This window comes from Pinus tabuliformis, chromosome 1_2 (genome assembly GCF_031772625.1).
Source record: "Pinus tabuliformis cultivar Carrire ecotype Pingquan chromosome 1_2, CPIR1, whole genome shotgun sequence".
NCBI classification, from domain to species: Eukaryota; Viridiplantae; Streptophyta; class Pinopsida; order Pinales; family Pinaceae; genus Pinus; species Pinus tabuliformis.
This window is the reverse complement of record NC_142298.1, coordinates 355,247,010-355,274,704: the sequence shown is the minus strand read 5'-3', so window position 1 is coordinate 355,274,704 and position 27,695 is coordinate 355,247,010. Positions and strand designations below refer to the sequence as shown.

General features: G+C 40.9%; 1 protein-coding gene across 2 annotated transcripts in view; it reads left to right on the top strand.

Moving 5' to 3' along the window:
* Nucleotides 1-27,695, top strand: part of LOC149205836 (Thioredoxin family protein) — a 395,762-nt gene that overhangs the window by 73,850 nt on the left and 294,217 nt on the right. Inside the window, exon 4 of one of the 2 annotated variants that reach the window (XM_089393566.1) lies at nucleotides 22,112-22,173. The exons of the other annotated variant lie outside the window; for it this stretch is intronic. Within the exon in view, the coding sequence (XP_089249692.1) occupies nucleotides 22,112-22,173 (62 nt within the window). The remainder of the gene's footprint in view (nucleotides 1-22,111; nucleotides 22,174-27,695) is intronic. 2 annotated transcript variants of the gene reach the window in all.

The following is a 27,695-nucleotide window of genomic DNA, read 5'->3' as shown; positions in this document are numbered from 1 at the left end:
TTGAAATAGGTTTAGCACTAGTTAAAGTGCTATAGGTGAGTCAAATAGTCAAAAGAAAAAGCTTGAAGACCTTAAGGGCATGTTACACCTTGTATAAATATGTATTAAAGTCAAAGAGAATACCTCCAAGCAAAGTCAAGTCTCCTCCTATGCTAAGGCACCATCAAGAAGCTCCTTCAAGCATGCAATACCACCAAAGAAACCATCCGAAGTCTACTCTTCAAGTCGGCCTGCAAACAGTTGACTAGTCGGCTTAAATGGAGGGACAGTCCTCTATTTATAGAGGCTGTCCACTCCAATACAACACACTCAATGAGCTCTGAAATCTACTAAAGGCAAGAAAGAACGAAGGAAGAGGGTCTCCAAGGGTAGCGAAGGAGAAGGGTATACCACCGAAGTCAAGAGGTCTGTTCTAGGGCTACTGTAGTCACATGTGCGAGGAAAATAGAGGGCTGTCCCTGCGGCTAGGACAGCAGTAATCCATAAGACACTCATCTATCTTCGTTTGGGGCTAAAAATAGGCCTACAAGGCCTCCTACTTCAGCGTAGAGGAAACACACAAGCAAAGGAGAGAAGGGCATATAACACCTAGTAATCCTCCCACACGTGCGAGAAACTAGGGCATCAGAACAACAGTACAGTCATACACCCATATCTCAAGAAGGATCTCGGTTGGTCAAAGAAGAAGTACTTGAGAAGGGGATAGAAGAGGAACACCTCATCTAAGAGGCTCACATGAGCAAGAACTATTCCTAGACAAAGATCGAAGAAGGAAGACGAAGTGCCAGGAAACAAAGTGCCAGAAGAAGTGTCGGGGAATAAGGTGCAGAAAGAAGGAAGGACTTTACTTGTGCTTGGAGGATACTCTTGTCAGGGGTCTAGGGTTTGCAATTGATCAATAGAAGCTTCAATAAGAGAAATTCACTGAAGGGTTTTCCTCTCAAGAGAAGAGAGGTTTTGGCCCTGGTAGAGAGCCCGACATCTTGTGTTCTTGTTCTTATGTTTTGGTAGCAGTTTGATGAAGTACACACATATGCACTAATAAGAAGAAGAAGAATAAGCTAATAAGGAAAAGTAAAAATACTCCACAAATTGTTATCAAGTAATGAAGAATCACACTACACCTAATTTGCCCTACATTCTTCAATACTAGGGACACAAATTGTTCACCAAACCACTCGAGTTGAGATCCTTTGACAATAATAAATTTAAACTTAATGTAACTGGAAAGTGATGTTTTTAACACTCTAAATGTGAAAAATTAGCAAGTATAATTAGTATAGAGCCTACTTAGGAAGTTTCAACGTAAAATATTTCCTTGGAGGGCGCTTGGAATTTTTGAAAACTAATACATTTGTTAATTTACAATGAGAAAATAACAAAGATCTGCAACGGTAACACTCAATATACCATGAGAATCGAGATACATGTGGAAATAAAGCTCAAATATGGTATATTGATCATTAGTTAAAAATATAACTTGATTGCTCAAAAACCCAAGGTAAAATTAGCTATTAAAGATGAAATCTTAAAAATCAAGCTAGTAATTGAAACTAATCTAAAACAGAAATTAAAGTTTTGGATTTTTTTAATAAATAATGTCTGTTGAAGAAGGACATACTAATTAACACAATATTTTACCTCGATGCTGGGTTGTGAACCATAATCCCTCTTAAGTCAATTCTACATTTTGGACAATGAGATGGGTGTGGTCTCGAAAGAGAAAATTTCCCCCAACTATGTCTTAAAACCTCCATACTTTTTCAGATCTAGCTAGGAGTGGCTGTGAAAAATTTGCTGGAAATGCAACAACTGGAATTGATTCTTCTAACTCATAAAATTCCATCTACCTCTGCATATGCCCAGAAATGGAAAATTCGGCCTGGAGAATAGCCTCCAATCCAGCCCTGCAAACCACTGGAAATCTTAAGCAAAACCCCGAGGAAATTTGTTGACAAAGGCTTGGAACCAGGTCTGCTCTAAAACTGACTCTCCCAAGGAATTCGTGTTCCTCTTTTGCGCCTAGTCTGCACCAATTCAAGGCTGAATAGACCTACAGTTTCTCCCGTAAAAACTCTGATATGCGATGATAATCTTCCCTAGAGTTGCACTTGAAGTCCACTAAAGATGGAGTTGAGATTTCCGCTTGGAAACCTTGTCTGCGAAACAACATTGTGTAGACTTGGCTTAACATGTCAAGCATGCAAGAGTTTAATCACCAAATTAGCAAAAGTCCCAAAATGAGGTCTTCTCCTCCTATTTATCTTTGAGCTCCTCCTCACTTCATGTGGACTCCATAATTCGACCCCCTTTGTTTTTCTCTTTCCCCATAAGTTCAATTTTTTCTAAGGGGTGTGTATTTCTCTCTAGAGTGCCTCCCACATTCCACCTACTTTTGAATTACCTCCTTTTACTAAGTTGAACTCCCCCTTTTTCCACAAAAGTCGAGTGGGGTCCTCCCAATCCACTTTTCCTAAGTTAAATACCCCAAAATATCAAAATTGTGCACAATGTATTAGTTAGCGAAAATTTGCCAAGTAGGAATATCATAGTCCTCCCCTCCAAAATGTTATTTTCCCTCAAGCAACTATAGTGATGGATGTTGAAGTACCTATTTTCCTTCCCAAGTAGCATCCTCACCAGGTATGTCTTTCCACTTCACCAAAAACTCCTGGATGGTTCTGTTTCTGAGCTTCCTCTCCCTTACCTCCAAAATAGCCTCTGACACCAATACCAAATGGCTCTCATCATCCAGAGGTTGTATCTCAGCAACTGCTGTGACCTGCTGCCCCAATGCCTTCTTCAAGCAAGAGATATGGAATACGTTGTGCACTTTGCTCCCTGGAGGGAGCTCTAGCTCATATGCCACCTCGCCAACTCATCTGGCTACTCTGTAGGGCTTGTTGCACTCAATTTGTCAAAATTCCAAGGAAGTGGAAGTGCCAATTTTTTCAAAAAAAAGATCGGGTCATCTATCAACAGTCTACATGTTATTGTAAACCCATTCTGCAAGTTATGTAATGTAAATGATCCTAGTAAGACCTTGAGCATATGTAACAACCTAGGTCAGCTTATGATTTTGATGACGAATTTCATCCTAGGAGGTTTATTAACCTTGTTGATTACTTGTGTTTCTAAACATGGCTAAAGAGAAGAGTTTTTTCCTTCCAGCGTATATCCAAAGCTAGGGTGAAATTTATTGTTGAAATCTTAGGTGAGTCCTAGTGTTTCTAGTAGAGTCTGATGTCAAAGTGATTTGGGAATAATTTAAGCTAGTTAGCTTAATTATTTTATTACAAATCACTTGGTTTACTAGATCATATTGTGTCGTAGATGGGTTATATGTCTTGAGGGTCTAAGCCAAATGTGTATTCCCCCTTTGAGGGTTGTAAATGTAAAATCCTATGTATTAGAGGGTGGAAAAAAATTAAATTCCCTCATATGTAAATTAATTAATTTTTCTGGCAAAATAAAATTAAATCTTAAGCTAGAAAATTAATTAAATAGAGTCAAAATTAAATTGAAATTAATTCTCCTAGTTGAAAAATTCGTGGGTCTTAAAGGAATCAATTTTTAAAGGTCTTCCATGAAGGGAATATTGTATATTTCTAGAAAATTTGGACCCTTGGACCTTGGTGGTCAAGTCAAAGTCAAATTTTTGAGGAAATTAGCTCAAAATAATTAATTTTGAGCTAATGAAAATGGGATTAAATGATAAATTCGAAAATTCCTCAAAAATAAAAAATCAAGGACCAAGATTATAAGACCTTGAAGTGTTTATCGACGACCAAGATTATTTTGACAATGATCAAATAAACTAGCCATTATTTTTCCACTTGGAGGATAAATCTATAAATTAGAGAGTCATTTGAGTCTCTAACAATTTGATCTCTGGCTAGAAAATTGCTGTTGAAGCATCTTTGTAACTATTGTCCCGCTGGGAACTATTTTTTCTATCATAATAAAGACTTTTGGGTGCAATTCAAGGTGTTATTGCTTATGGATTTGTAGTATGTGCTGACTACGAGCATCTCTATGTTGTGCTAAATATTGGTTAGATTTGTTTTTTTCATTAGATGGAGATAAAATAGTACTATTGATAGTTTTGGGCTAATTTTAGGTGGTTTGATTCTCTATGTGATCTAACAGATTATCTTTGAGATAAATACATAGTGCTTGCTGGTACTTCAGTCCTTGGCTTCCAAGTTCACAAACTTGGGCAAGAATCACTGTTGCGTGGATTCCAAATATTTGTATGTGGATTAAGTTTTCGCTAAGGCTATAGTATACATTGGGGTTTCTAAAATATTTTTATCCATTCATCACAGGAAAAAGCTTCATAACAATATTTTCTTCAAAAATTTAATTTGTTTAAACCATTGTATATTTGTAAATTGTGTAAATTATTTTGCTAACTTGGGTTTTGGGTTTTGGAGATTTTGTATATATTTGAAGTTTTTGGGTGTTTATAATTTTATTTGTGCATGATAAATCTGAAGACATTCGAGTGTTTCAAGAGATTTAGTCTCTGGAGTATTTTCGTGGAAACTCTAGTGGTGGATCTAGGCCTAGGAAGGTAAGATCCACCACCTTTTCCTCCTCCTCAACAAGAAACAATGATTTGAGGTGGAGCTTCAAGATCTAGAATAAATCTGGAAAATTTCGAGAGGTTTGACGAATTTTTACTGTGAAATTTTATCTATTGCAGTTACTAGAAAATATTCTTCGAACTCAAAAAATTAGTTATGTAGTTTATTTTCTACGTCAAATAACAAATAAAATCACAACTGAAATTTTCACCATAAAAATACTGCGGAAAATAAAACACTGGAAACTGAGAAATTCTAGCACACACAATAATTTCTACATAGTTATTTTTGGACAATTGTCACCAGAAAAACCCAACTTAGGAAAACCGGTGCAACAGATGAGGGTTTTATTATTAATATTCAACAACAAATCGGAGTACTATAATTTAGATGCCCATCTGGCAATCTAATTTGAGGAAAATACAGGCAAAAATATTGTGAGAATTTTCTCTCACCCCATAGCTATTTTCTGCCTCTAAAATAGCTTCCCTAGCCTTTGCGCTGAGCTCTCTACATCACCCTCTGCACAGTCACCCTTTGCACAGAGCCTACGCTGGCCCTCTGAAGATTTCGACCTTCCTTCCTTTTACTCTTCCGGGAACTAGAAATCTTCCTCTTGGAATGCTACTGTTGTCCTCTTCCACCTGCTACTCACCCTATGGCTCTATCTTCTCTGCTGATTTGCTGTTACTGAGAAAATCAAATTGCCTTGGTAGCTGAGTATCTGCACTTGGTGATCTCTCCATCACCCCATCAACTTCCTTTTATAATCCACTGTTGGAGCACCAACGGTCAAAATTAAAACTTAATCAATGACTAGGATCATTTATGGATCGATCCGTGTGAGTTTCTAGATGTTTCTCACCTTATCTCAATTAATACTGATTAATTAACCATATTCCCTAAGTTTAGAATTAGGAAATATTTAAAAATCAACTAATAATCTAATTGAAACACTTCTAGGTGGAATTTCTAGACATGATTTCTGGGTTTTGGAGATCTCATTTATTCTAGCCTTTCCACAAAATTTCAAGGCTAGAACACATCTGATGCTACAAAAACTAACACTCCCTCTTAGCGAGGAATGTGTTCTAGGGTTGCTGCACACCCTGATTCTGCATCACCTCCTATCACGCTATTGATGTCTGGTCATATTCCCCACCAACCACTGTGCAACTCTGATATATGCTGCATCTGTGCTGTTGCTGACACTGCTATACTGCTTCCATCACTGCACCTGCATTGCAACTCCCTCTTCTGTTGATTTGGGGTAGCATCGGATGTGGTCTAGCCATGAAAATTGGTGGAAAGGCTAAAACACATGAGTTTTCCAAGACCCAGAAATGGTTTGGGCAGATTCTAACCGGGTTGGGAGATATTAAAATAATTAATATTTTTAATGGAGTTCCTAAGTCTAAACTTCGGAAAAATAAAATATTAATGGGTATTAATATAAAACTGGGTTAGAAAGTTCCAAAAGTCATGGATCAAGCCAAATCTAATCTTAGCCGTTGATTAGAGATTTAATCTCGGCCGTTGAAGGACCAACAGGAAAAGTATAAGAGGAGACTTGAGGGTCAGTTGGAAGATACACCAGAGTGATCAGTCATTCGATTTACTAGAGCGGGGTTGCTAAGTAGAGTCGAATCAGTGATTAGCAGAGAGGGGCAGTGAGTACTGGATAGAGAGGCGGAGATAGTGCCAAGAGATCAGTGCGGAGGCAGAGAGGGGGACGCAAAAGCCAGAGCAGGCCACATAGAGCCCAACAGAGACAACGCAGAGGGCAGAGGGCCCACGTCATCGATGTAGAGGGCAGCAGGAGTGACGCAGAGGGTCCCAGAGGCTGCGCAGTGCCTTAAAGGGTTGATGCACAGGGTTATGAGGTTGACGCAGTGCTTCAATGTTTCTGGAGAGGGTTTCGCGGGGCAGGTTTTCTAAATACCTGCTTCCGAATAGAGAGGTATTACTGCCGGTTGTTTCTCTCTGTCGGGTGAGCCAGTTTGGCACCCAGTTGTACTCAAGGATATACTGCATAATAATAAACCCTCAGAATAGCTGCATTGGTTTTCCCACATTGGGTTTTTTGGGGACATTTGTCCAAAAATAACGGTGTCACTTGCGTGTTTGTTTTCTTTCAGCTGATGATCTGTAGATGAGACTGTATTGTGTTTATTTCGTTATTTATATATTTTAAATAACTTGTTCGAATTTAACAAGGAGAAGAAATAAACCAGAAGAATACAGATTAAATTTCTAATGGATAGACTTAGAAATTTCAACATCTTCATGTGTTGCAGTTGCAACTGCAACACCCGCAAGTGAAGAGCATCCAAAATAGCCTGTCCCTGCTACTGAAACAGGTCCTCCACGATACGCATATGTTCTCTAAAATAGATGAACTTAACTCTCCCTAAAGCTTTCGTGAGTATATCTGCAACCTGCTCTTCTGTAGGAACATACTGTAGTTGGACTGCTCCACGTTGTACACAATCTCTGATAAAGTGACATCGAATATCGATGTGCTTCGACTTGTCATGAAACATTGGATTCTTAGATAGGTTTATGTAACTCTGATTATCACAATAGACACAACTTGCCTGTATTCTCTGCCTGGACAGGCTTACTAGAAGCTTCCAAATCCATATAGCTTTGCACGTAGCGGCTGGCTGCCATATACTCTGCTTCTGCAGAGCTCAGTGCCACTGACTTCTGCTTCCTGCTACACCAAGAAACCATCCTTGATCCAACACTAAAGCAGTACTCGGAGGTACTTTTCCTGTCTACTGAACTGCCTGCCCAATCTGCGTCTGTGTACCCATAAAGTATGACGTCATCTCTCGAGTATATTTCAACCCATACTCGACTGTGCTGCGAATATATATCAGAATACGCCTCGCTGCTGCCCAATGTACCCTTTTCGTTTCTATGATGAATTGACTAAGGGTATTGATTGTGAAGCAGATATCTGGCCTGATGTTGACTGTTAGAAAATTATATATTACGGAGCAATGGAACACATAAAATATTGCAGAAATATAAACACAGAAAACGCACAAAACAAGAGAGACACAAATATACGTGGTTCACCCAGTTTGGGCTACGTCCACCCCGAACAGCCAGTCCTTCCTTTTTATTATCCAGCAAAATGAAGAGACACAATCTACAGCAAATCCGCTGTAATATCCTCTGTTTTCTCTCACAGTCTCACCTCTCTATTTCTCGCTCACACAATACACATCTATCGCACAGCCTCAAATACAATACCCTCATACAAAGAGAGGGGTTGCCTTCTAGGGCAAAAAACCCTAAACTAAACATAAGTTCTACCGTCAGATCATCTGCCTAATGAACGGCCCAGATTGACTAGAAATTACTATACTTTTACAAGGCAATTTTACAGCTGTTTTTAGCTTCGGGGGCGCTGCCCCCGAAACCCCCCGCCAGGGGGGGGCTCCCAAAGGTCGTAGCCGCCCCCCCGGACCCCCCCTACAGCGAACATTTTACGGGCGGCGTTGCCGCCCCCATTTCGAACTGGGGTCCTATGTGGCGATACCTTTGAATATAGAAGATAATCAGGCTCCACACCCAACATTGACCAGATACATGAGACCCAATGAGTTCTCTATACAAGGTGGGGTGGACATCCTTGTCATCTGATGTGTCTATCTTCTTCCAGTTGGTAATCATGGTGTTAATTGTAGGTAAGTTCTATGCTAGAGCAATTTATTTCAATTTCTTTTCCACATTAGCAATCACATCAACATAAAGTAAACTGCAGATAGAACATAAATATAAATCGCAGAAGACAAGCCAAGACAAGAGGACACAAGATGTGGCGCTAGCCAGGGACAAACCCCACAATGTGTGGGGAAACCCTTTGATAAAATCTTCTTTTATCTTCAAAGTTCAGCAGAGAAAGAGAGAGAGAGAGAGAGATAATACATTTACAACAGAAGTCAACACTTTGACTTATCTGGATCTGAGCATAGATCATTTCCTATAATGATGAGATCAGTTGAAGACATTCGGCTTCAACTGAATCTCCTAGGTGACGACTTCACCTATCCATTTCGATCATCTGCTGCACCTTACCGTGTAGCACCATCATGCTGCATCATGCATCTTCATGCTGCTCATGATCACTGTGCTGCCCATACATCAAGTTGTCCATGACTTCATACTTCATGCTGCCCATGCTGCCCATGCATTATATCAAGCTTCATGCTGCTGCAACAATCTGCCTTTGTTGATACCAACCTTAGCTGCTTGCTATGGCTTGCTGCCTAGCAAAGCAGCTAGGCTATAGTTACGAAATCCTCCATGCAAGCTCAAACTACACAATCATGCTGTCATCTACAGTAATCCATCTTGACTGTAGCTATGTAGACAGAGTATGCCTGCGGTTTTGATTCCCTACTGCCCACGAATATCTGCATATTGTGTGTGTATATAAATTGACTACGTGTATATATATTGACTGTGTGTATGTATATATGTTGCCTGAGTGTGAAAGCTGAGCGTGTAAATATCTTCTCTATTGCTGTGTATATATATGAAGCCATCGTATATATATATATATATCTGCGTTGTTTCCCTGCATATATAAATATATTGCAGCGTTGTATCATAGCCTGCATACAGCTATGCGTATGGCTAGCATTGATGCATTTCACATATTTCTTTAAACCAAGCTATTTGTTGATGCGTTCTACGTATCTTTTAAACCACGCTGCCTGACTGCGTTGATGCCCACGCTATTTGACTGCGTTGATGCCCATGCTATTTGACTGCATTGATGCCCGCGCTATCTCTTAAACCATGCTTTCACCTTGAATGTTGCCTTCACCCTTTGATTGCGGCCTTCATGTCCTGCGTATACATAGTCAGCGTATGACTGCCCAGTGTATATACCATGAGCGTTCCATACATCATTGCGTCCCATAATGTATATGACTGTTCTATATGATTGCGATCCATATAGCGTATCTCCATTGCCATATCTGTGTCATACATGACAGCATATATATGCATTTCCATGACTGCATTATTTCGTTGTTGTGCTAGGGTTTCACCATGTATCATTTCCTGAGCAACTTATAGAGATGAACAATGAATCATCTTCCTGCATAGAATTAGGGCATCATTTTACTACTAGGGCTGCTTCTAGACCAACGTATTCTTAATTTCTTAGTCATTCTCCTTCTCCAAAAACCCAAGGCGTGGAGAGGAGATCACCTTTAGAGTGTGTCTAAATGACATCAAATCCTCTTATATTTATACTAAAACGTAAGTGATGAATAGACACGTCTATTGGGCTTCTTGAGCGTACGCAAGAGCTGGTCGGCTTGATAATAATTACATAATCAAAATAAATTCATATCTCCATAAATACCTATCGGAATCGGATGATATTTAGATCAATCCTACACCTCTCGACGAGAGGGATCCAATAAAAATATCAGCTGCCATAAATAAGCTGACCCACATGCAGTTTGGACCTAGTTGCCAATTTAACACTCCCTCTCAACTAGGGAGAACTCCATCTAGTGATCCATAAGTTCGACTGTACTATCTCTGCCATCAGTGCCCTGCACTGTTCTGCCCAACTATGCTAAGCTCTGCTGGCTCTGCTATGCTCTGCTCAGCCCTACTGGCTCTGCTAGCTCTGCTAAGCTCTACTGGCTCTGCTCTGCTCTGCTCAGCTCAGCTTTGTTGGCTCTGCTAGCTCAGCTCTGCTGGCTCTGCTAGCTCAGCTCTGTTGGCTCTGCTAGCTCAGCTCTGTTGGCTCTGCTAGCTCAGCTGGCTCTGCTAACTCTGCTCAGCTCTGCTGGCTCTGCTCAGCTCTGCTGGCTCTGCTCAGCTCTGCTGGCTCTACCTAGCTCAGCTCTGCTGGCTCTGCTAGCTCTGCTCTGCTCTGCTCAGCTCTGCTTAACTCTGCTGGCTCTGCTAGCTCTGCTTTGCTCAGCTCAGCTTTGCTGAACTATGAAGAAGAAGAATTGATCGAGAATGTCTCATACTATTCTCCACTGACCCAAAGTTAGTCTCAGAGTGCGTACCACAGTACCACTGGTCCCAGACCAGTCTCAACCGACTTGAAGTCAGCTTCATAGTAAGTACCACTCCTACCACTAGTCCCAGACCAGTATTGTAGTCTCAGAGAATGTACAACTAGTCCTAGACCAGTCTCAACCGACTCGAAGTCAGCGTCATAATATGTACCACTCTCACTGGTCCTAGACCAGTACTGCACTGACACGAAGTCAGTCTCAGAGTATGTACCACTGGTCCCAGACTAGTCTCAACCGACCCGAAGTTAGTGTCATAGTATGGTACAACCCCTACCACTGGTCCCAGACCAGTATCATTGATCCTAGATCAATGGAGGTCATCCTAGCGTAGCGAGTACGGTAGAAACAACGATGCGTCCATCAGTACTACTATGGTCCCTAACTTCATTTCCTTGTTCATTTGATCAGATGAGAGGTACTTCACATGAGTCCCAGACTGCATGGGTAGGATGCCTCGACAAGAGAACTAATCAATCTTGTCCTCATAGGAGAACACATCAATCCTGCTACAATCGCCATGGAGAACACATCAATCCAGGCCTCACAGGAGAACACATCAATCCTGCTACAATCACCATGGAGAACACATCAATCCAGGCCGCCATGGAGAACACATCAATCCAGGCCTCATAGGAGAATACATCAATCCTGCTACAATCTCCACGGAGAGCACATCAATCCAGGCCTCACAGGAGAACTAATCATCCTGCTACACAGGAGAGCGAATCATCCTGTTCCACAAGAGAGCCGAATCATCTTGTCCCACAAGAGAGCGAATCATCTTGTTTCAGTGCGCACCACCAGGGGAGGGTGAGTCATCCTCTGGTCGTATGTTGCTCCAGTAAGAACCGCAAGCCCCCTAGAGCTCCCAGAGCTCAATGTATGCAACATGCAAGACTCTTTTACAAAGGTCTCTTGACGACTCCAAGTCGTTTGGGAAAATCACAAATTTGATCTTTCCTGGGGCTCTGACCTGTACATCATCTCAGTGCGATGGAGCCTCCTTGCTCATCGACTTACCATATCCCAAATAAGGCAGTATTTGATGTCTATCTGCTAGAGCAATCATTGAATACGAGATTCCTCAATAATCGAATCCCACCTTAGGTTGTCACAGAGAATCACAGTGGTATTCATCATGTGTACTCACTGAAGAGTTTCCACAGCTAGGCAACTTCATACGAGGTCATACTCGTAGTTATGTATCTGGTCTCGACAGTACTTATAACAATCGATTTTTGCTTCCTGCTCATCCATGATATCGAAGCAGAATCCAAAGAGAACCAGCACTGAGAAGTGCTCTAGTGGTCCTCCACAATGCTTGCCCAGTTAGCATTCGAATAATCATGCAATTTTCATATTTCCGGCAGTGTATCTCAATCCATGAGAGATTGTGCCCCGAAGATATCTCAGAGGATTCTTGGCACCAATCCAGTGAGGCTCAACCAAATATGAGCTCACCATGCTAACTGCAAAACATATATCCGTCAACGTGATTGAGTTTATGAGACTCAAAGGCATTTCCCAAATCTGGTCTGATATCACTACCATATAGCTTCTGAAAGTTAATATCCTTGAGGTGGTCACAGGCTTGCAGTTTATCATTCCACATACGAAATTCAACTCCCTCTGTCTCCTACAAATGAGAGGGTTTGCACCTGTCAGACATAGGTGCCGATATGAGAGGTCTACAACCTTCGAGTAATGGTTTGGATCAACTTCACTCCTAGTGAATCTCAGCGTCATCAGACAGTTGTTGATCCTCTCATACTATGCCTGGGGTGATTTGCTTCAAGCCATAGAGGGTTTTCTTCCACCTGTCTACATGAGATTCCCTGTTCATGAATCTCAAAACTCCACGGGTTGTTTCAAACCTCTGGACCTGCTACTTGAGGGGAATGGTCCCTTGTAAGATTTTCCTTCTGTACATCTCAAACATGTAGTTTCATGCTCTTTTTGAATTCAGGCTTCCCTGTCACCATCTGACTCATAGACCTCCAGTGCTATGTGTCAATGGACATGGTCCTACTTGTGGACTTCTTGTAACTTAATACAACCCTGAACTCAAAAGCATCTTAGAAAATTCTATTTTCAAATACGTACCTTTCCATTGACGAATGCCACCTTGAAACCTTTGACTTCCATTTCTGAGATGGACACCAGGTTCTTTTTGCGATCAGGTACATAAAAGAGATCCTGGGATTCATTGCTTTCTTTGAAGAGACGGTCGTGTCCTTGATGACCTGCTTCTCTGCCATTCGGACACTCCTTCGCATAAGGGCCGAACTTATTGTAGCCAAGGCATCTGCCTTTCCTTCCATCCTTAGATCCGAACTTCCCAATGAAGTGATCTTTAGGTATGCCATCAGAAGTTCTGCTGCGCCATTCTGATAATATGCTCTACTTCGACTTCACCCTAAGTGAATTGTGAGGAACCCATTGATCCTTCTGTTTTGTCCCAATTGTGATTGCTCTTTCACTCTTGCTTGGGCATTGTCTTAACCTGGCTCTGATACCATGTTAATTTTAGGTATGTTCTATGCTAGAGCAATTTATTTCAATTTCTTTTCCACATTAGCATTCACATAAGCATAAAGTAAACTACAGATAGAACATAAATATAAATCGCAAAAGACAAGAGGACACAAGATGTGGCGCTAGCCAGGGATAAACCCCACAATGTGTGGGGAAACCCTTTGATCAAATCTTCTTTTATCTTCAAAGTTCAGCAGAGAAAGAGAGAGAGAGAGAGAGAGAGAGATAATACATTTACAATAGAAGTCAACACTTTGACTTATCTGGATCTGAGCATAGATCATTTCCTATAATGATGAGATCAGTTGAAGACATTCGGCTTCTTAGGTGACGACTTTACCTATCCATTTCGTTCATTTGTTGCACCTTACTGTGTAGCACCATCATGCATCTTCATGCTGCTCATGATCATTGTGCTGCCCATACATCAAGTTGTCCATGACTTCATACTTCATGCTGCTCATGCATCATCATGCTTCATGCTGCCCATGCTGCCCATGCATTATATCAAGCTTCATGCTGCCCATGATCTCATCATGCTTCATGCTGCCCATATTGCCCATGATCTCATCATGCTTCATGCTGCCCATGCTGCCACGCATTATATCAAGCTTCATGTTGCTGCAACAATTTGCCTTTGTTGATATTAGCCTTAGTTGCTTGCTATGGCTTGCAGCCTAGCAACGCAGCTAGGCTATAGTTACGAAATCCTCCATGCAGTCTCAAACTACACAATCATGCTATCATCTATAGTAATCCATCTTGACTGTAGTTATGTAGACAGAGTATGCCTGCGGTTCTGATTCCCTACTGCCCACAAATATCTGCGTATTGTGCGTGTATATAAATTGACTACGTGTATATATATTGACTGCGTTTATGTATATATGTTGCATGAGTGTGAAAGCTGAGCGTGTAAATATCGTCTCTATTGCTGTGTATATATATGAAGCCATCATATATATATATATATATTTGCATTGTTTCCCTGCATATATAAATATATTGCAGCGTTGTATCATAGCATGCATACAACTATGCATATGGCTAGCATTGGTGCGTTCCACATATTTCTTTAAACCACGCTATCTGTTGATGCGTTCTACGTATCTTGTAAACCACGCTGCCTGACTGCGTTGATGCCCACGCTATTTGATTGCGTTGATGCCCACGCTATTTGACTGCATTGATGCCCACGCTATCTCTTAAACCATGCTTTCACCTTGAATGCTGCCTTCACCCTTTGACTGCAACCTTCATGTCCTGTGTATACATAGTCAGCGTATGACTGCCCAACATATATACCATGAGTGTTCCATACATCATTGCGTCCCATAATATATATGACTGTTCTATATGACTGCGATCCATATAGCATATCTCCATTGCCATCGCTGTGTCATACATAACAGCATATATATGCATTTCCATGACTGCGTTATTTCGTTGTTGTGCTAGGGTTTCACCATGTATCATTTCCTGAACAACTTAAGTCTTATAGAGATGAACAACGAATCATCTTCCTACGTAGAATTAGGGCATCATTTTGCTCCTAGAGCTGCTTCTAGACCAACGTATTCTTAGTGATTCTCCTTCTCCAAAAACCCAAGATGTGGAGAGGAGATCACCTTTAGAGTGTGTCTAAATGACATCAAATCCTCGTATATTTATACTAAAACGTAAGTGATGAATAGACACGTCTATTGGGCTTCTTGAGCCTACGCAAGAGCTGGTCGGCTTGATAATAATTAGTAATTACATAATCAAAATAAATTCATATCTCCATAAATACTTATCGGAATCGGATGATCTTTAGATCAATCCTACACCTCTCGACGAGAGGGATCCAATAAAAATATCAGTTGCCATAAATAAGCTGACCCACATGGAGTTTGGCCCTAGTTGCCAATTTAACACATGGGCGTAGACATAGGTCTACAATCTTGCATTTTGAACCTCTTCAGAATATCTGTAGCGTATCTTCCCTACCCAAGGAAGATCTCGCCATCCTTCTGCCACATTTCCAATCCTAGGAAATAGCGCATCAACCCCAAATCCTTCATGTCAAATTCTTTGCCAGGTTCCTCTCGCAATCCTCTATGAGCCTTGATGATCCTGTTAAAAAGTGATCATCCACATACAAAAATAGAATGAGAGACTCATTCTCTACCATCAAATAGTAAGGGTTGGGATCTGCGTTACTCTTGATGAACCCCATTTGCTGCAAGTAGGTGTCAATTCTACCATAACATGCCCTGGGAGACTGCTTGAGTCCGTATAGTGCTTTTTGAATTTGCACACATGCGTGTGCCTCTCTCGAGTCTCAAAGCCCTCTGGCTGTTCTATGTACACTTCTTCCTCTATCACCTTGTTTAAGAAGGCTATCTTGACGTCCATCTAGTGAATCTGCCATCCCATCTGAGCTGCTAGAGATATAACTGACCAGATAGAAGTGTATCTGGCAACTATGCGAAACTCTGTTCATAATCTATCCCTTCTTTTTGTGCATACCCCTTTTCCATGAACCTAGCCTTGTACTTTTCCACATTTCCATCTGCCACATATTTGATCTTATATATCCATCTCGAACCTACCACTGATCTGTCTTTTGGCCTTGGCAATACCTCCCAAACATCATTCGTCATTATAAAGCTATACTCTTCTACCATGGCATCTACCCAGACCTGGTGCTGTGCGACCTCCTGAACGCTGGAAGGTTCTAAAACCTGAGCTACCAATGCTTGGTACCTATTAGGCTGTCTGCGCTGTCTCTTGCTCGTCCTACGAGTTCCAATAAACTCCTCTGCATCTCTTAATGTTTGACAAACCTCTCTGCTGGCTCGACCACTAGCTGTGGGAAGTTCTGCCATCTCTTCCTCATCTTGTCTCTGCTGCTCCATCTGCTAGGAACTCCCTGGATTTCCTGCACCTGAGGAAATACTGGTGCTGGTCACAATACTTGACCGTTGTGACTGTCCTCCTGCTCGTCCCACTGGCTGCCCTTGTGGCTGCTCTTGTTGTTGGACTAAAGGAGCTTCTGTTGACTGATTCTGATCACCTGCAAGCTTCTCATGAGACCTCCTGAAAGTTCGGTCCTCCATGAACTTCACATCTCGCCTTACTATGATCTTCCTATTGCTAGGTATTTAGATTCTAAATGCCTTTGAGGTTTCGCTATACCCAATGAAGAACCCCTTCTCTGCAGTCTGATCTAGTTTGGTCCTTTTATGATTTGGCACGTGACAATAAGCAATGTTGCCAAGAATTCCGAGGTGGCTAACTTCTGGCTTCTTCCCTGTGAAGACTCCTTGTTGGACTAAAGGAGCTTCTGTTGACTGATTCTGCTCACCTGCAAGCTTCTCATGAGACCTCCTAAAAGTTCGGTCCTCCATGAACTTCACGTCTCGCCTTACTATGATCTTCCTATTGCTAGGAATTTAGATTCTAAATGCCTTTGAGGTTTTGCTGTACCCAACGAAGAACCCCTTCTCTGCAGTTTGATTAGGTTTGGTCCTTTTATCATCTGGCACGTGACAATAAGCAATGCTGCCAAAAGTTCTGGGGTGGCTAACTTCTGGCTTCTTCCCTGTGAAGACTCCTTGTGTTTTCTTCCCCAATGCTCTATGAGGAGTCCTGTTCAGAATATACACTGCCGTGTTACATGCTTCTGCCCACATAAATCTGGGTAGATCCTGGTCATATAACATAGCCTTTGCAACTCCAACAATGGTTTTGTTTTTCTGCTTTGCTAGACCATTCTGCTGTGGATTATATGGAGCTGTCCATTCTCTCTTGATATCTTCCTTCGCACAAAAATCTGTGAAGTCTTGATCAATTTATTCGCCACTATTATTATCTGAGCGAAACAACTTGATCTTCTTCCCTGTTGCATTCTCCACGAGAGCATTAAACTCCCTGAAACGATCAAAGACCTCATCCTTGGTCCTCAAGAAGTCGATCCAGGTTTTCTTGGAATGATCATCAATAAAGGTGACGAAATATTCGGCACCGCTGACAGCTCTAGTGGACATCGGGCCACAAATATTTGAGTCTATAAGTTCTAACACGCCATCAGCTCTGCTGTCACTTCTTGGAAATTTCCCATTGCTTGCAGCTCTATATGTTCAATATAGAATTTTAGATGTTTTGGGCTCTATATGATGAGTTATGCTTTCTCCTAATCCTCTTTCATTTACTCAACAAAGCCTATTACGCTGTAATACCCTTTGAAGTAGTCGGCCTCCGCTGTTCTATGTGATATTACTGGGAACTGTGTGTGTGAGGGAGTACTTGAAATCCATAACTCATACCTTTGGAGGAATGAACCAAGCCCCCTCATTATCTTTCATTACGTGACAATTGGAGTGCTGCAAACCCCTCACATATAACCTTACAAGCACTCCTCTATTTAAGATGTCTTAGGCACTGGTCTACAATCAACCCATAGGCTGTCTCTAGGGAGCTTTCCTTGCCTCCTGCTGCACTTGTGCTACAGGTGCAAGATTTAGCCACAACATCCTTCTGGTGTTGTTGCCGGGGAATGGATTAGAATATTTTTCCCTGGGTACGACAAAATTTTACATTTCCTCTGTTAGGTGAGCAAAGGAAGTGTGGGTTGAAGATATCTCACCTTGGCGACTCCACTGTCATTTTTATGGTAAACATCCTGGTGACTCCACTGTCGATATTTGTATTTGGTCATCCTGGCTTTCAAGCAACCCCATACTCACTCAAATGCTACAACAACCCAAAACTCTCCCTGCTTTTGAAGCTGAAATCACTTGTATAGGGAGGTTTTCAAGATGGCCCTTCCTGCATTCCTAGTAAACAAATTCGCTACATTGGATCTTCTATTGCCGGTTCTCCAAACCATGTCCCTTCATTTCATGAGCGGGATAGCTATTTGCCTAGATTCAGTGAGAGCACAAAGAGAAGGCCTGACCAGCACCTCGAAGAGTTTCATGAATGCATGAAACAACAAGGTATCTTCCTTGAAGATGTACAAATGAAGTTGTTCATGTATTCTTTAGAGGGGGATGCTAGAGTCTGGTACGGAACAATACCTCGTGGCAGCATATCTTCCCTAAAAAGTTCTCATATAGCATTCAACCACTACTGCACAAGACTATATCCACCAAATGCTCTATTTGAAGATTGTTGCACGCATTTTAACGATGAAGACTTTCTTGAGGTCAAACACCTTGCTGAAGATGTTTGTGGAACTCCGCTCCAGGAAAGCATTTGCTCGTATCAAGAAGCATCACCAAATGAGTGAGAAAGAGAAGAAGGAAATATCATTGAGTTGCCAACAAGCCCTCAGGGGTCTGATTCGACTGAATTTGATGTTCCTCCTTCTTGTGATATTGATCTGGGATCAAGAAACTGACTTAGGGTCAGTAAGCGTGGTATGACACACTCTCTTCATATGGAACTGACTTCGGGTCAGTAGAGAATGGTATGAGACATTCTTGATCAATTCTTCTTCTGCATGGTTCAACAGAGCTCAGTAGAGAAGAGCAGTGCAGGGCATTGATGGCAGAGATAGTACAGTCAGACATATGGATCAACGGATGGAATTATCCCTTGTTGAGAGGGAGTGTTAAAATTGGCAACTAGGGCCAAACTTCATGTGGGTCATATTATTTATGACAGTCGATATTTTTCTTGGATCCCTATCATAGAGAGGTGTAGGATTGATCTAAAGATCATTCGATTCCGATAAGTATTCATGGATTTATGAATTTAATTGTGTTATGAGACAATTCGTCAAGGTCTGCAACAACCAAACTGCCCCCACTTGTGCTCAACGTTTTAGTATAAATAGAGGTGGCCTTCAAGTCATTTTGACACACTCACTCTCTTCATTCTGTTTTGGGTTTTGATGAAGGAGAGATCTAGAGGGAGTGCCCTAGGCTAAAAGCTGCCTAAATGAAGAAGCCCTAATGCAGTCAATGAAGAAGCCTTAACGCAGTCATGGAGGAGACTTCTATAGCGCAACAAGAAGTTCTAACTTCCCTAAATGCAGGTCTAGAAGAGACCCTAAGCAACTGTCCTTAAAAGCCCTAAACGTTGTCATCGGAAAAGACATCTAATCGTAGAGAAGGAGGGTCATGTTGTGCCCTAGCCGCAGAGAATAGGACTAACACAACACTATAGAAGCAGATGAATGATGTATAAAGGAGGCCTCAACGTGCCCTAGCCGCAGCCAAGGATGAGGCCTTATTATATGTGGAAGACATGCCCTAAACGTTGATGTATGAGGCTAAATCTGCAGTTCAGTTTGTGCCCTAGTCACTGTCCAGGTGTGCCCTAACCTTAGGCCTTATGTCACAGCAATAAGCATTGTTTTACGATCATTTGGAAGAGTGCTGTGCTGCCGCAGTCAAGAGGAGAATTGATATAGCAAGGCGCGACAAACAGAGGAAGGCCGAAGTTGTTGATGAGGGATAGACTGCCCAAAAAATGCAGTATAGGGTCTCCTCCTCTCTTAGAAGGGCAACCGCAGTAAAGGAGGGCACTTCTGGGCAGATTGAAGGGTTGTTGGAAGTACCCTAACTAGTCTAAGAATGTTGCAATCAAGGACCCTAGAACTGTGAACTGAAGAAAGTGTTAAGGGCTGCCATATGCCTAGAACAATAGTGTTTTGGGAATGACAGTTAGGTACAACTGTTACAACATTAAAACTAGGACAACTAGGCAATGGTACATACATATTTAGAGCAGCGTATGTATGTTGGGACAACATCAATGTTGGGTTGCTGATAACAAGCCGTGATGGGACAACAATACTAGCAACAATGATATTGTGCCACAATGTTCAATGGGACAGCATAATGATGAGGCAGTGGCACAATGGGACATCAATGATATTGTGCAGCAGTGGCACAATGGGACAACAATGACGTTGTGCAGTAGTCGCACAATGGGACAACAATGACGTTGTGCAGTAGTCGCACAATGGGACAACAATGACATTGTGCAGCAATGGCACAATGGGACAACAAACATGGACAACATGGCAAGCATGGATAGCATGGCAAGAATGGTGCAACATGGCAAGTATGTGCCATGGACAACATGGATAGCTGTGACAAGCACATGAGACATGTTGTATGATAACATGGTTCAACAATGGCACATGGGACAACAGTGCAGCATGTTGAGGTGCATCATGATGACGAGATGCAGCACAATGATAGGTGAAGAAGTCACCTTGGAGAATCTGTTGAAGCAACATGTCTTCAACTGATCTCGTGTATCATCTTCTTAGAGATGATCTATGCTCTTATCTAGATAAGTCAAAGTGTTGACTTCTGTTGTAAATGTACTATCTCTCTCTCTCTTTCTGCTGAACTATTGAAAAACATATAATAAGAATTGATCAAGGGTTTCCCCACATTGGGGTTTGTTCTTGGCTAGCGCCACATTTTGTGTCCTCTTGTCTTGGCTTGTCTTCTGCGATTTATGTTTATGTTCTATCTGCAGTTTACTTTAATGCCGATGTGATTGCTAATCTGGAAAAGGTTTTGAGCTAACTGTGAAAATTGGAATAAATTGCTCTAAGCAGAGAACATACCTAAAATTAACAAACACTCAAAGTAAACTTGTAATTAGGGTTTGTACTTGTAATTTTTGTAAAAATGAGGGACTTAGGTCTCATATAAGTAGAGACTCCCCCTCATTTCATTTCATCATCACATATTCTTGTCTCTTCTCTCTAAAGAGAGTGCAAATTAGTATTTTTCTCTACAATGGCCAAGATGCAATCTTCTATGGTGTGAATTTCTTGTGGATTTGATATTTTGTATGGAGATGTTTTTCTAGGATTGAAAGAAGTGCTTCTTTGGAGGATTTTGAAGTTTAATGCTTTATCATATCTAACAACTTCAGAGTCTTGTTCTTTCTTCTCTGATACTCCCTATAGTGATATTATCGGTAGCTATTAAATCCCCAACCCTATGGTTTGCCACTCTTTCTACACTTGGAGAGATCTGTTCCATCAGTTATATTGGTAACTGAATACCCTGTTACTCACCACACCATTCTGTCTCTTTCCAAACAATAATTTGCTCAAGGCCATTAGTGATAACGTGCTCTTGCTTGGTTTATGCAGCTTGTTAACAAGCTTCGTGAAACCCATGATGATCAGGTCCTCATATTGAATGGACAAATTAGTTTGAAGAGCCCACCCTCTTTATTGATTTCTTCAGAAGTAAGGTGATTGTTTCATGGCCAAAAAAGGATCTTTCTGAAAGTAAATTTAGCAGCATGCGAAAAAATGTGTGCATTTAGATTATAATATTATATACTAAACTTCCCTTTTTTGTTTCAAGCATTCCCACAAATATGTTTTGAAAGGGATCGACGTTTGCCAAAGGATCTACAACAATAGGTGTCCATGTGTTTTATCAGGACCTGCCTAAACTGGTTATTGCAGGGTTCAACCCATTACCAATTTATAAGCTGTTGTTTGTCCATTTATTTGACTGATATTTTTGATATGATGTGATTGTAGTCCAATTCCTGTCAATAAAATTGTTAATAACTTGGACTAAAATTTTATATATCTTTGTTTACTGGATGTCTTTTCTTCCTGAATGTTTGTGCTTCCTTCCAGTGTTTACAAAGTGAATTGTCTAAACCTGGGGTGCATATGACATTTATTTAGCATATCTTCTTTCTTACCAGCATATTTTATGCTTTAGGATGCCGTGGCATGTGCTAATCTTGCTTCTTAAATTTACTTGAAATATGAAAATTAAGAATAGAGATATTGAACGACTGTCCTGATTCTTAACATCATCTGAAACTGATCCTTGGAACCAATGTCAGCACATTGTTGTCAAAATATATTTAAATTCAGAACAGGGATAACTGTTCTCAACTAAGGAGAAATGCTAAACTTGTATTTGTGAACAGAGGCATGCCCTTTTTGCAGGCGAGTGAGAGAAGCTCTGACTGAATTGGATCTTTCTGCAGAAGTGAGTAGACTGTCAGACATTTCTATTAGCAAGTTTTCATTATCAAGTAAATGAAATGTAATCCTGTTGATCCCAACAAAACTTTTGGTTCTTTTTCTCCTTTTCAGGTTATGATAAGAATGTGATTCTCTTCAAAATCTTCAGTTATCTATCTTTAATTTCTTTTCTGAACTAGTCAAACCACTTTGGAGCATGAAAAATAAGCTCAATATTTTTTGGAAAATGCATTACATATTACTTCTGAGAACAAATAAATACTTCGGGGTTCAAGGTGATTACAATATTCAGACAACAGGAGTGCCAGGAAAATCCCAGCCTACAAAATCTAAAAAGTTAATATATGAGGACTGCCTTCACGGAACAGGCCCCTTCCGGGGGACATTTGGATGGTAAGGGACAGTGGCAAGTTTCTTTGGCACTTAGTTCCACTCAGTGCAGTTGGATTTCTATAGAAACATAGATGTAGAGTTACACTCAATCTGAAATCTCACCCCATCACTTTGAGCAAATTGATGAGCTTTAAGTAAGATTCGGCTTTCCTCTTTAGAGTAACCTTTGTTAACTCTCACGTTTTCACTTGCAAAAGTCTTCCAAGCACAAGTGATGAGACCCCAAGGGCAACTTAGGCAAGCCACCACTGTAACCTCAATGGCTTTGCTGTAATGTCCCCATTTTCAGTTTCCTTTATAGTACAACCAGGATGGATTTCTAGGGTATGTGATGGCTAGTCCATAGTAGCGGGATTACATCGCTAGGGGTCCTGGAGGGCTTTTGAGGGATTTTTATGGGATCCGATGACATTCGCTTGACATATTCTTCATCAGGAGCAGTTTCGCACATCTCGTTTTTGTTTCCGTTGCCTTCTGGTAATTCCTGTAAAACTGAGTTATTATTGAGCATAATTTAATTAATTATGCTTAAAGTGGCATTTTGGGAGGCATATTTGATGGAACACTTTAGTGTAATAGCTCCTTGGAATTGGAACGAGAAGGTCTATAGGATGAAATGATGAGAAGTGACATCTAGTTCTCTGCGACAGTATGGTGGGCGATTTACCATTTTCCTAGAGTAAAAGTGACTTTAATTAGTCACTTAATCAAAAGGAAAAGGCCAAAAGTGACTTAAATAAATCAGAAGTCACTTAAGACGAAATCAAGGAGTGTGAAAATTTCATCTTTGAAATTCTATTGCAGCAACTGGAATTAATTCTTCTAATTGTTATTTAATTTAGCAATTTATTTGCTACGACAAATATTGAATAAATCACACTGCAACCTTCACAACTAAAACTGTGGAAAATAATAGCGTTAGAAACTAAGAAATATGCTAACACACACACATAAAAATCAACATAGTTATTTTTGGACAAAAGTCCCCAGAAAACCCCAACTTGGGAAAACCAGCGCAACAACTGAGGGTTTTATATTATTTTACAACAATGAGAAATTTTGAGTACCACTGGATGCCGGAAGTTGACAATCCTACAGAGAAAAATACTGACAAAAGTCTAGTGAGGAATTTTCCTCACCCCACAAGTAATCTGGGATCCAACTGCCAACTCCAAGTGAGCTGTCCAAACTTCTTTTGCGAAGACCTGCGTCATCCTAGCGCAGTCTCTTCCACGCTTAGCTTGAATTAACTGCTCCTCAAGCCGTCTAGTCTACTACTGACTGATAAAACATCTCTCTTGGCCTTTGGAAAGTCTTTCCATCCTCTGGAACTGAAACTTTACTTCTCCTTAGTAGAAGTGAATTGCCTCTTAGAGGCTTTTGTATAGCCTTTGCACAACTTCTCTATGTCTATCTCTGCCTCTCTGCAATGCACTTGCCGGATCAGGAAAATTTTCCTTCGGCCTCATTGTCCGTACCCGTCTCTGTCTCTGCTTCCTTTTGAAGCTTGACTCTTCCAGCTACGGCCTCTGGAAAATCGAACTCTACAAGGGAATTGATCTCTATCTATCTCACTAGTGTGTTTTCCATCCACCCATCGACTTCTTCTTATAATCTTCTATTGGATCTCCAACGACCAAGATTAAAACTTAATCAATGGCCAAATTATTTCCCAGTTGATCCGTGTGAGTTCTAGATGATTCACACCTTATCTCAATTAAATATGATTAATTAACTAGTTTTCCTAATTTTAAACTTGGGAAACATTTAAAAATAGACTAATAATCTAATTGAGACACTTTTATGTGGAATTTTCAGAAACGATTTTTTGGTTATGAACTCCTGTGTTTTAGCCTCTCCACAAAGTTTCGAAACTAGAACACCACCAATGTTACAAAAACTAACACTCCCTCTTAGCGATGAAGGTGTTCTAGTGCTGAATCACTGTTGCTACAACACCTTGTCTCTATATCACCCTTTGTCATGCTGTTGATGTCTGGCCACTGCCCACCAACCATTGCGTAACTTTGATGTTGTATCTGTGCTGCTGCTGACACTGCTATAGTGTTTCCAACTCTGCATTTGCACTGCAACTCCCTCTCATTTGTTGTTGCTGCAACTACAACAATTGTATACCGAATCAATTGTCTCACGCTGCATCTGTCTCCTAAGTCTTGACTGCTACTAGCTACTGCATTGTCTATTGAAGTATCCGCGCTGCTGTTGACTCTGCACTGCACTCTTGAACATCTGACTGCTACTAGTTTCCAATTGTCACTCCGGAATCTGATTGCATCAACTGACATCCATCTTGCTACTGAATACTCTGGGTCCCCATAGTAAGGTAATGATCCATGAGGAGGACATCATAATGGACACTGCCCATGTCTACGTTTCTCCAGGACTAAAGCTATAGAGCGACCCACCTCTCTCTTGGAGGTATAGATGCAAACATTGTGAAATCTTTCTCTAGCCTCGAGGAGAACCTATCTATCTCAGTGGATGTTGTTTCTTGGTCCTGCTTCTCCTGCTTTTCCTTCTTTTTGAGAGGACACTGAGTACTGTAGTGACCGAACTCACGACATTTGAAGTACTTCACCTTTGACAGGTCCTTCTTCTTCTTCTTTTCACACTAAAATTTTCCCTTTGTGTGTGCTATTTTTCTTCCACACGACGCTGATTCTGCTACTGCAAATTTGTTGCAAAACCCTCTATGCCCAAACAAGGAATCTGCCCAACGAAAATAACTGAACTGTTGTTGCTCCATTTGCTCATTGGAATCACTCACCTGGTAAGCCGAATTTTTTTCCTAACCTGCCTAAAAATTCGAATTTCCCTAAGCAACTTGATCTGCTTGGCTCAGGCTTTGCGCAACCTCTAGAAATTCGTTATGCTGCTCACTCTTAACAACGAAGTTCTGTTTCTTCTTTTGAGCTTCCCCGTCTGATCAATCACACTCTGATACCATGTGAACATTTCAAGTCTGAAATCCTATTGCAACAACCGGAATTAATTCTTCTAATGGTTACTTAATTTAACAATTTATTTACTACAACAAATATCAAATAAATCACACTGCAACCTTCACAAATAAAACTGCGGAAAATAATAGTGCTGGAAATTGAGAAATATGGTAGCACACACACATAAAAATTAACACAGTTATTTTTGGACAAAGGTCTTCAAAAAAACCCAACTTGGGAAAACCGGTGCAAGAACTGAGGGTTTTATATTATTAGGCAACAATGAGAACTTCTGAGTACAAATGGATGCCGAAATCTGGAAATCTTGCAGAGAAACATACTAGCAAAAATCTAGTGAGGAAATTTCCTCACCCCACAAGCAATTCGAACTTCGACTGCCAGCTCCTAGTGAGCTGTCCAAACTACTTCTGCGCAGGCTTGCGTCACCCTAGCGCAGTCCCTTCCACTCTTAGCCTGAATCAACTGCTCAAGCCATCTAGTTTGTTGCTGACTGGGAAAACGTCTCTCTTGGCCTTTGGAAAGTCTTTCTGGCCTCTGGACTTGAAACTCTGCTTCTCCCTAGCAGAATCGAATTGCCTCTTAGAGGCTTCTGGACAACCCTTGCATAGCCTCTTTGTGGCTATCTATGTCTCTGCAGTGTACTCATCGGATCTGGGAAATTTTCCTCTGGCTTCACAATGCCCGCCCCTCTCTGTCTTTACTTCCTTTTGAAGCTTGAATTCTTACGGCTATTGCCTCTCGAAAATCGAACTCTCCAAGGAAATTGATCTCTGTGTGTCTCACAAGTGTGTTCACCATCTACCCATCGACTTATTCTTATAATCTTCTGTTGCACCTCTAACGGTTAAGATTAAAAATTTATCAAGGGCCCAAATTATTTCGTAGTTGATCCATGTGAGTTTCTAGATGATTCACACCTTATCTCAATTAATTCTGATTAATTAACCAGTTTTCCTAAGTTTGAACTTAGGAAACATTTAAAAATAGGCTAATAATCTAATTGAGATAATTCTAGATGGAATTTCTAGAAACGATTTATGGATTATGGATAACTTCTGTGTTTTAGCCTCTCCACAAAGTTTCGAGAGTAAGACACCTTCAATGCTACAAAAACTGACAAGGAGGAGCTTCTAGAATAATAAGAAAATAATAAAATAAAATACTTCTAGAAGATTGAAGATTTATCTATTGGGCCTTTAAAAGGAGGAGATCATTTGGGGACATCTTGGATTTGAGTATTTGTCTTTGGTGTAGATTGGAGAATTTAGTTCCCTGTTATAATAGCCCCAGGACGAAAACCCTCAGATAAGTTAGTGAGAGTGCGCGAGAACCCATCTCTACCTTTGGTGAATTCATTTAGAATTCATAGGTTGTACTCGTTGTGAATAATCGGAAACCCGATTCCTATTGCAACAACTGGAAATAATTCTCGTAATTGTTAAATTAATTCTTAACAATTTATTGACTGTTTGCTACAACAAACACTGAATCAATCACACTGCAACCTACACAGATAAATGCGGAAGAAATAAATACTAGAAGGAATACTAGCATACACACATAAAATGACAATTATTTTTGGACCAATGTTCCCGGAAAAACCCAACTCAGGAAAATTGGTGCAACAACTCAGGATTTTATTATTATGTAGTAGTGAAATAATTTAAGTACAACTGGATGCTGAAATTGGTACTCCTACAGAGAAATAATGGCAAGAAAATCTAGTGAGGAGAAATTCCTCACTCCACAGGCAAATCCCGACACTGGCCTTAGCTCGAATTGAGCTGACAAAACTGCCTCTGCGCAGTCACTACGTCACCCTAATGCACTTGTTGTTGCTCTCAACTTGGAACAGTTTCTCCCCAAGTCGTCTAACCAACTGTTGTTTGGGAAAATGTCTCTCCTAGCCTCTGGAACCTCTGCCCAGCTTCTGGCACTGAATTTCTACTTCTCCCCAACAATTCGACTTTGCCTCTAGAGGCTATTGCGCTGCTCTGCATCAGCCTCACTGTGGCTCCTCTGCCTCTCTGCAAATGTATTCATCGGAATTGGAAACCTTCCTTCGGCTTCACTGTTTTTGCCCCTCTTTCACTGCTTCGATTTCTCTGGCTCTTTCTCCGGCAACTGCATGCTGCTACTCAGGAAATTG